Raw genomic sequence first — 11,137 nt, forward strand, 5'->3', positions numbered from 1 at the left:
GAGAGAGTAACAGTATGTGTGATTTCGCTATTACTTGTGCTAGAGAGAGAGATGAAGAGAGACAGTAGGTGGATAGTGCCCCCTTGTGTGAGAGAGAGTAAGATCCCAGGATGGCAGAGACAGTAGGAGAGAGAGAGAGAGAGAGAGAGACATGGGAAGAGAGACAGTAGGTGAAAGAATAGAGAGAGAGAGAGAGATGAAGAGAGACAGTAGGGGTCATAAACCCTGCTGTTATTCAACTGGGACCGCTGGCCAAGAGAGAGAGATGAAGAGAGAGTAGTTGCTGTTTGTTTAGTTGTTCTTAGAAGTGAGAGAGAGACGCACGTCGCCTCTCCTTGCAGCGATGGGAGAGACAGTAGGTGGATCACGAAACTGTGCTAAAAGTACCACATTTTAAAAAAGAAAAATAAATGCACGCACACACACACACACACGCTCAAACGTTGGCAACCCCGGGACGATAAGGAATTTCCTCCGTTTAAAAGGGGAGCTACTATTACTCAAGACTGTTGTGGGATCAGATGACTTAGTCCTGTCGACTGCTGTCAGAGACAGTGTGAGTGGATTGGATATGGGTTTACACACTAAAACATGAGCTCCCTCTAATATATAGGTCACAGATGACGTCATGGGGAAAGAGACAGAGGAGAGGCTTACACACTCAGAGACACACGCGCGCGCACACGCACACCCTTACTCCGTCAAGACTGTATTGCTTTCAAAAAGACAGACACGTATGTTTTACGGAAATCAAACCGAGGAAGAGAAAAGAGAGCCTCGAGGAGGCATTACCGTCTGTCGTATCACCGACCGCGACGACGGGCGCAAACAAAACAGATGTGTTTTTAGGAGTGTCCCATCATGAGGACTCCAGCTTGCCTGCGCCACTACTGCCTCGACACAACTAACCCTGACCCCCAAACCTCCTCCCAACCTATTCTGTAGTGTAGACCGCCAGTAGGAACACAAACCAGTGTGTGTGTGTGTGTGTGTGTGTGTGTGTGTGTGTGTGTGTGTGTGTTATCTAAAGCATGTGTTTGGGCCTGGGCTGTGTGTGTACTGACTGAGCCGACTCTACACACAACCACTGTTTGGCTGTCCCTGTGTAAACACCACCTCTGACCCCTCTATACACAGGGAGGAGTGAGGGAGACGGGGATGGAGGGAGAGGGAAGGGAGGGAGACGGGGAGGGAGGGAGAGGGAAGGAGAGGGAGGGAGAGGGAAGGAGAGGGAGGGAGAGGGAAGGAGAGGGGGGAGAGGGAAGGGGAGGGAGGGAGAGGGAAGGGGAGGGAGAGGGAAGGGAGGGAGACGGGGAGGGAGGGAGAGGGAAGGGAGGGAGAGGGAAGGGAGGGAGAGGGAAGGGAGGGAGAGGGAAGGAGAGGGAGAGGGAAGGGAGGGAGACGGGGAGGGAGGGAGAGGGAAGGGGAGGGAGGGAGGGGGAAGGGGAGGGAGGGAGAGGGAAGGGGAGGGAGGGAGGGGGAAGGGGAGGGAGGGAGACGGGGAGGGAGGGAGGGAGGGAGAGGGAAGGGAGGGAGAGGGAAGGGAAGGGAGGGAGAGGGAAGGGGAGGGAGGGAGAGGGAAGGGGAGGGAGACGGGGAGGGAGGGAGAGGGAAGGGAGGACAGGGAATGAGGGAGGGCAGTTTGAACAGGACCCTGGGGATTGGGTGTGAGAATATGGGAGGGGGTGAGGGAGAAACGGGAGAGAGGGATACAGGGCGAGGGAGTGAATGGGCGGGTGGAGTGAGGGAAGGAGAGGTAGAGAACGGGCAGGCACAGGGTAAGAGAGAGGGATACAGGGTAAGAGAGAGGGATACAGGGTAAGAGAGTGGGATACAGGGTAAGAGAGTGGGATACAGGGTAAGAGAGAGGGATACAGGGAAAGAGAGAGGGATACAGGGTAAGAGAGAGGGATACAGGGTAAGAGAGAGGGATACAGGGTAAGAGAGAGGGATACAGGGTAAGAGAGAGGGATACAGGGTAAGAGAGAGGGATACAGGGTAAGAGAGAGGGATACAGGGTAAGAGAGAGAGATACAGGGTAAGAGAGAGGGATACAGGGTAGGAGAGAGGGATACAGGGTAAGAGAGAGGGATACAGGGTGAGAGAGAGGGATACAGGGTAAGAGAGGGCAAAGGAGCGGCAGAGAGGATCTTGGACAGGACTCGGTGCATTCCTTCTCCGTATGGACATTCCAGGCCCGAGTTGTGGGGTGGTTAAATGACACAGCTGGTCCCCGCAGCACAGAGAAATGACACGGCGACTGGACTACAGGGTCAGGAATGCATCTCTCCCTCTAGTCTCTCTCTTTCTAGCCTCGTTTCTCATTTGACTAGCTCGAGTAAACAGATTTTAGATATGAAACAAACATCAACTACATGACATTTCTGTTGCATTCTTTGACTCTTGCACACAAATATCTCTCTCTCTCTCTCGTTGAGTAAACGGTGCGCTGCTTTGAGTCAACTGACTGACCCTGATCCATAAAACAAAGTACAGATGTGGGATACAGACCACTGCATGCACATACACGCTGATCGAAAGGACCCAGTGGGAGGCAGACAAGTGTGGAATTTCACATTGACAGAAGACACACACACCAGACGATACACACACACACACACACACACACACACACATCTCATCTCATATCATCTCATTTCTCCAGTCCTCAGGTGTTTTGTGTGTGTGTGTGTGAGCCTCCCTCCCATACTAAGTGTGGATAAATCACATTGATCTTGTTACCTTGGGTACCGCCACAAACCTGCACATTTTTACCCCCACTCAGCAAAATGTCTTTCAACCCCTCCGTGAGGTAGAGGAGGGTACCACTTAACCTTTGCCACGTTACGCAGGCCAAGGTGACAGGTGGGGCTCAGCAACCCCTCACAGCAGAATGCGTCTATAAACGTTTAACGAAAACATCCTCCAAAGTGGCAGGGGATGGAAGGTGTTTTCATTTCTCTCTCTTTCAGTCTCTCTATCATTGCGATGCTGTAACGGTTTTCGTGATGAGAAGGAGAGTCGGACCAAAATGCAGCGTGTAGATTGCGATCCATGTTTTAATGAACAAACGTAAAACACGAATCAATACAAACACTCCAAAATAAACAACGTGATGACCGTAACGAAAACCTAAACAGCCCTATCTGGTGAAAACACATAGACAGGAACAATCACCCACAAACACACAGTGAAACCCAGGCTACCTAAATATGGTTCCCAATCAGAGACAATGACGAACACCTGCCTCTGATTGAGAACCATATCAGGCCGAACATAGAACTGGACAAACTAGACATGTAACATAGAATGCCCACTCAGATCACACCCTGACCAACCAAAACATAGAAATATACAAAGTAAACTATGGTCAGGGTGTGACAGATGCAGTGTCCTGATGGCAGGCAGTCAGTGTTTCCCCGTGCTGACATCCCTGCCACACTCTCTGGCACAGCAAGGCTCAACGCCACTTCCCTAAGCACTAATCCAATAGGAGTCAGCCAGCCGGAGACAAAGGCATAGACCATTACAGCAGAGTGTGTGAGTGAGAGAGAGAGACTGAGGAAAAGAGAGCCAGAGAGAAGCCTAGAAGCAGACAAAGGGTGGGAGTGGTCCTTTGATCCATTTTCTCAGCTGATCAAACCAAAGTAAGAGTCCAAAAACAATGACTGCAGACGTCACCGTATCCGCTACTCCAACCATTGAAGAACTCACGCAGGTACAAAGCTGTCAGTAGTAGCGCCACCCAAACACAAAAGACACATCGATGATAGCATTAAGCCAGTAGCAACCCATCTTCTCCTCTTGCCTCACTCTCCAAAACACTCCTTGGTATTCCGGACCAGAGCCCACGTGCTGCCGGAATCACGAGACTCTCAAAATGAACGCAGAGGAATAACTTTTGGAGGGTTGATGTCGGATCTGATCCTAGAGGGTGACGTTACGTGAACAGTCTAAGCACCAGACACATTGAAATGTTATTGGGGGCACTGGGTTTAACACACACACACACACACACACACACACACACACACACACACGCAGTGTAATATCATACAAAAAGGCCTCCTGGTTATCAGAGAAACATGATCGGTGGTTCATGAAATGCCTGGACAACGAGAGAGAGGAAGAGAGAGGGGTAGAGAGAGAGAGGAAGGGAGAAAAGACTGCGACTGTACATGTTTAGAGCCTGGAGCAAAACCACAGCATCCTCTTCGCCGGAGAGAGGGAAACAGGGAAACACACACCACACAACAGAGAGAGAGAGAAAGAGAGAGACCGAGGAAAGAGGAGGGAGACAGAGCAAGGGGGGGGGGGGAATGAGGATTCCTCAAAGGAGAGCGAAAAGAGAGGAAGAGAGAGGGGTAGAGAGAGAGAGGAAGAGAGAGGGGTAGAGAGAGAGGGGAAGCGATCCTGTCCACCCGTTTTACTGCCAGGTGCAACCTTTACCTGAGCACCTCCCTTCTCCTCAATTGCCTGAGGGACCTAGTCAAGTCCAGACAGGTACGGAAAATGGGCATTGGGGATGCTGTGGTGCTGGGGTGCTGTGGTGCTGGGGTGTTTGAGAGGGTGCTGGAAATAACTATAACTCCTAGGGCTGTACACACACACACACCACACACACACTCTGGGGAGTGGAAGGTGAAAACCTACCCAGAGATCCACTAACATCACACACACACAACGAGTGAAGAACGGAGAGAAATAAGAGACGAAGGAGAGGACCGAGGGATATACTGTATTTATTATTGTAATGTTCAAAGGGTGGTTTGGGGCTTTCCTATTTCTCCCTCCTATCTGTTTCATACTGTATCTGCAAGAACACACACACACACACACACACACACCACAGTCACACACGTAGACACACCACAGAAAAGAGTGTCTCTTTGTCTGGTCGGACAAAAGGAATTCAAATCAGCGGACGGATTGTTACAGATGAGTTACTTCCTCTTTCTCTGGCCGTGAAATGAAATGTGAGCTGAAAGACACACACACGTTAATTCAATGTGACACTCGCAGTCCTTTGTCGCTATGGGTCCGTGTGGTCCCATAGCTAAAAGGGATTCTTCGGCAACGATAGTGCCAGTTTGAAACGTAATTTGCACACATCTGAGCGTGAAAACAGAGGCAGTTGTAGTGACTATCCCTTCTTCGTCTTCTGATTTGAGGCGTTTAATAGGAACCAGTCGGTGTCCTGGAGAGCTACAGAAAACACCGGCTTTTGTTCCAACCCAGCAAGGAAACACCTGATTCACGTCATCAACGGCAGCGTTCATCAATGCCTTGATAAGTTGAATCATGTGTGTTAGTGCTAGGCTGAAACAAAAGCCTGCACACATCTGTAGCTCTCCAGGAGCCAGGGTTGGAGTCCACTGCACTAAATACTCTAGTTCTTGAGTTAGAATCTCCTGTCTCCTTTAGGCACATTTTCCAACCTCCCCCTTGTGCACTATGACACATTGAAGCGCTTAGCCTGAGGTCACAAGGCTTTTACCCCATTGCCATGGTGATATCTGACACCCCAACCCCCAACCCTATCGCTGACTGGGCCCTAACGGCAGGCTAAGATGCTGGTGTCCATAGCAGCATCATTAAGACTTTAAAAGCTGATCTGTTTTATAGGTCTCCAATCCAGTGGTCTACCACAGCCCGTTACGGAGTGGCCAGCTAAAGAGCTGGACGCACACACACACACACACACACACACACACACACACACACACACACACACACACACACACACACACACAGTAAGGTGGTCAGCTATCAAATCCAACTCCCCACCTTCCCAAATAAGCTCCATTAACCCCCCCCCCCCCAGTCATCTATTAAATTAGACTGATCTCATTTGAGCCCCCCCCCCCATGCCACATACACACACACTTTACCCTGAAGCCATTTCAGCCCTGCTATATTCTGTTAACGCAGTTATCCACCACTTTCCAACTCTCCCAATTAATGCAAACCAAAACCAGTAACCACATTTATCAGACATTCCTTCAGGAGGGCTGCTCCAAATGTACCATCCCCCACCTCTACCCCCTCCCTCCCTGCCTTCCCCCAACCCTCCACCTCGGCGCTTTTTCAGAAAGGAGTGGAACGCTCTTTGAAGATCAGTCGGGAATATCAACAACGAGAGACTACTGGCACAAGCATTGATGCACTATTAACACAATTAACTCCCAGATAGATGAAAGGGACAAATACATACCACCTCGTTCCCAAAGACCTTTATCATTGAATTGCTTTTCAGACTCTCTCCCCTTTTTCTCTCATCAACAACTGCCAATAGGAAACAGCTCTCTCACACACACACCTTTGAGGGGTCTCTTTAGGACCCTGTATGAGAGGCGAAGGGCAGAGGTGAGAAAGATACCGTATGAGCAGGATGGTAGAAGAAAGAGCCAGGCAAAAGGTCAAGATGGCTCAGTGCACGGTGCGAGGAGAGAGAGAGACTGGAAGCTTTCCTCTCTCACCTGAGGGGTTCTGAGGTGAGGGAGAAGGGCAGAAGAGGTGAGGGCTCAGGGGGTGTGAGAGAGGAGGAGGGAGGGAGGGGAGATGGAGGTCAAAAGGTGGGGAAAACAGGAAATCACTCACACCTGCAGACTGAGAGGAGTTATAGCTGCAGTCTTACTTAACGTCACTCTTTCTTACAGAGCCCACTTCGGTCCCATACACCCATCCGCTTCTCTTCCATACGAACACACTCTATCTTAATGGTATAATGCCTCCACCCATTTCCCGCTGTCAATTATCCACATTAAACCACTCCCTCCGCTTTCTCCCTCCTCTTTCTCCCAGAAAGAGGTCAAACTGCTGCCCTGTTATCCTTTCCATTGATCCCACGCAGGTCACAAGGACACAAGTCCAACCATTTTGTAATGTGACCCAATGTAAGGATCTCTCCCAATGATGCAGAGAAATGGTATGTGTGTGTCCTACCTGTCAGCGTCTCCCTGGCCCGTGGAGGTGTTGCGTTGGAGGGTCTCTCGTACCGCCGCCATGCCGTCAGGTAGACGGTTGAGTCGCCGCGTGTACAGGCTCAGACCGCCGTCCGTCATGTAGCTGGGATCAGAAAAGGTCAAAGGTCACATCAGAAAACACAAGGTTTTCAAAGTCAAAGCTCACGGTTAAAATTGCACAACACTTTTGCTGGAAATCAGTTAATTCTTGACGGATTCAAAAACGGAAATTGATTTGACTAAAAGAAGGCCGTTTTTCAGGTCAGCTTTCAAGCCAGGAAGAAGAAGATCGAGTGTTGGGCCGTGCTCTGTCTAACGCCCCAGAGAGAGAGCCAACAACAAACAAGATGGCTGTTCCTTCTTGCTCTAAATAAAACCAACTAGGAGAGGAAAGAACATCCATCTTGTTTGTCCGGCCCAAGGCACCAGTCTCATCAATCAGATGAAATGGCTGCTGGTCGACTGGACCGGTCATTAACTCCACACCACTGGAGCTCTGCACATGCACAGAAGAACACAGACACGCACAAGTGCAGCCGTACTTCGCCTACCTTTCCAAGATGTTGTTCCTGGTGCAGTGTTAATGTTGGCAGCCTTTTATAGATTCAGTCTAGTCTTAAGTTATTTTGACTAAAATATCATTAAGGCTCAGTCAAATTTTTGTCATTTGAATAACAATTTGGTGTAGTTATTATCAAAATGACGAAAACAATTGGCCATTTTTTCCCCTTCAACTAAATGGCCTTTCATTTTAGTCACATAACATTTGTATTGCTTCATTAACCTGCTTGTGTTCCTATCTCCAACAGCGCAGTAGTATCTAACAGTTCACAACAATGCACACTAATCTAAAAGTCAAATAATTATATAAATATTAGATCGAGCAATGTCGGAGTGGCATTGACTAAAACGCTGTATTCTATTCCATTTTAGTCAATGCCACTTCGACATCGCTCAAGCTAATATTTATATATTTCTTAATTCCATTCTTTCACTTTAGATTTGTGTGTTGTCAATTGTTTGATACTACTGCACTGTTGGAGCTAGGAACACAAGCGTTTCGCTACACCCGCCATAACATCTGCTAAATATGTGTATGTGACCAAAACAATTAGATTTGATTAACATGGTAAAGATAAAGAACGATGCCTGTAAGTCCCACTAGATGGGCAGGTGGCACAATTGGCTATATCGTAAACATTTATGAAAACATATTTTTTTATTTTGGGGTCTTAAATTCACGGTTAGGGTCAGGCATAAGGTTAGGTTTAAAATCAGATTTTTTTTTAGAAGATCAACTATAGAAAAAGGCATGTCTTTGCCACTTGCCCAGATAGTGACTACCCTGTAGGCGGGCGTGGAATCCCACTGCCAACTCATTCTCTATGGTCAAACCTACAACACGTGGCTGAACCAGTTAGCTGCTAATGCCAACTTAGCATTGGTGGCTAAACATTCAAGGCCAGGGGGAGGAGGGGGGAGGGGACTGAGCTATCTGTGTCTGTTTAAATGGTTAAGACACGGGGAGGCTCCACCATATCACCACACACACACACACACACACGCACACGCAGTGTATTATCATACAAAAAGGCCTCCTGGTTATCAGAGAAACATGATCGGTGGTTCATGAACTCCCCAGGCCACAGGCGTAATCTGGTCACACCATTTCCACGACAGCCATTGGAATAAGGGCTAATTTCGACCATTCAATCGATTGATGGCCGAGGTTGGGACCATTCATGCGCACATGTCAATTGAAAAAAAGGTCAAACGAAACGACGTGCATCTACCTTGCAGTCTTTCCAGCTTCAGTTTGAAGTTGTTGTGTTAGCTGTGTTGTTGGCTAGCTCCTCTGACCAACATTGTCCTGACGAGAGAGCACATTCTCTATGCCAGGCGAAATCACACCTCATTAGCTCATTGTTATGGATGTATCCAAATAAATGTCACTAGAAAACAGCTTACGCAGCAACTTTGCTGTTATTCTGGATGCACTTTTTGACGTGACTGTAAATTAATCGTAGTTGGCTAGCTAGCAAGCAAGGGATAAGAATGTCGGCAATGAAACATTTAGAACGAACGACTAGGCCGCGTCCATAGATACAGAACAAAAAGACTGAACGACTGGGTCGTGTCTCTAGCAACCGATTGGGTAGCAACCCTAGATTTGTGTCGGGTCTATATCTTGTGGTCTATTAAATAGAATGAATAATTTCATCAAAATAAAGTTAATGGCTCCCGATTCTGGGTTCGAGCACAGGCTCTGCCGCAGCCGGCTATGACCGGGAGGTCCATGGGGCCACGCACAATTGGCCTAGCGTCGTCCGGGTTAGGGAGGGTTTGGCCGGTAGGGATATCCTTGTCTCATCGCGCACTAGCGACTCCTGTGGCGGGCCGGGCGCAGTGCACAGCTGACTAGGTCGCTAGGTGCACGGTGTTTCCTCCGACACATTGGTGCGGCTGGCTTCCGGGTTGGATGCGCGCTGCGTTAAGAAGCAGTGCGGCTTGGTTGGGTTGTGCTTCGGAGGACGCATGGCCTTCGACCTTCGTCTCTCCCGAGCTCGTACGGGAGTTGTAGCGATGAGACAAGACAGTAACTACTAACAATTGGATACCACGAAATTGGGGAGTAAAAGGGGGTGGGTTAAAAAATATATAGATTTTAATAAAAAAAGTAAAGTTCATGAAAACATGTCAATCATTATTTGAATATGTTGGTAACCTGTTGTATAAAAGTGATAATGCCCTTGAAACCGGTGTTTGGAGGATATATTGGCACAGTTTGCCAGCCTTCGACTTAAGTCTCGGGACTAACAATACTCGTGCCAACATAAATAACTTAAATATCCACTGTCATCATCATTCTCTCACATGGCCAGGGTAGTGGTACAGAACATGATGGCGGATCTAAATTGTAGCAGCTCTCTTACTTAAGTGATAATGCCCGGGAAGCCAATGTTTTTTTATTTCATTTTAACCTTAATTTAACTAGGCAAGTCAGTAAATAACAAAATATTATTTTCAATGACGGCCTAGGAACAGTGGATTAGCTGCCTTGTTCAGGGGCAGAACGACAGATTTGTACCTTGTCAGCTCGGGGATTCGATCTTGCAACCTTTCGGTTACTAGTCCAACACTCTAACCACCCGCCGCCCGTTTTAATTGATAATGCCTCCAAACACTGTTACGAGGGCATTATCACTTTTATACAACAGGTTACCAACATATTCAAATAATGATTGACACATTTTCATTAAAAACATTATTTTGATGAATTTATTCATACTATTTCATCCTTCCACAAGATATAGTCCCGACACAAATCCAGGGTTGCTACCCAAGCCGGCTGTTTTTTTGTTCTGTTGGTTGCTAGAGACACGACCCAGTCGTTCTGTGTTTTTGTTCTGTCTATGGACGCGACCCAGTCGTTCGTTCTAAATGTTCCATTGCCATACTGACTGGCAACATTCTTATCTCTTGCTTGCTAGCTAGCCAACTACGGCTAATTTACAGTCACATCAAAGAGCAGCCAGAATAACAGCAAATTAGAACCATTTGCGTTTGTTTAAGTTGTTTTCTAGTGACATTTATTTGCATACATCCATAACAATGAGCTAATGAGGTGTGATTTCGCCTGGCATAGAAAATGTGCTCTCTCTCGTCAGGACACTGTTGTTCAGATGAGCTAGCCAACAACACAGTTAACACAATCACTTCAAACTGAAGCTGGAAAGACTGCAAACTAGATGCACTTCGTTTCGTTTGACCTTTTTTCAATTGACATTTCTTGGTATATATCCATAAAAAAGGATGCCTGCTGATTCATGACGTCCCGACACGTTCATTTCTATGGGACAGCTGGAGATGGAATTTGAATATATTTAACAATGTTTCAAATGTCGGAGAGACAGACAGCAAGGTTTAAACAAATCTCCTCAGTTGAAAACAAAATGTTAGTCTAAAAGAAATGAGATAATGGCTAGATGGTTTTTATAGCGGAGATCAAGTTTATAAATTGCCTGGCTGGGCTGATGAGACCGTGGATTGTGCAGTCGGATGGAACAGAGTACATAGGCATTTTAACATCATAGATTGAGCCGGTGGTAATTTGTGGAATAGACGGTTTTGTTCAGCATTAGACCCAACCGTTGTATAATACTGAGCAGCGC

General features: G+C 47.5%; 1 protein-coding gene across 1 annotated transcript in view; it reads right to left on the reverse strand.

Annotated features, from left to right (window-relative positions):
* The window catches only part of LOC139384402 (neuron navigator 2-like), a 135,168-nt gene that overhangs the window by 36,970 nt on the left and 87,061 nt on the right, over positions 1 to 11,137 (reverse strand). Inside the window, exon 12 of the mRNA XM_071129157.1 lies at positions 6,946 to 7,068. Coding sequence (XP_070985258.1) covers positions 6,946 to 7,068 — 123 coding nt within the window. The remainder of the gene's footprint in view (positions 1 to 6,945; positions 7,069 to 11,137) is intronic.

The sequence above is a fragment of the Oncorhynchus clarkii genome, chromosome 26 (genome assembly GCF_045791955.1).
Source record: "Oncorhynchus clarkii lewisi isolate Uvic-CL-2024 chromosome 26, UVic_Ocla_1.0, whole genome shotgun sequence".
NCBI lineage: Eukaryota > Metazoa > Chordata > Actinopteri > Salmoniformes > Salmonidae > Oncorhynchus > Oncorhynchus clarkii.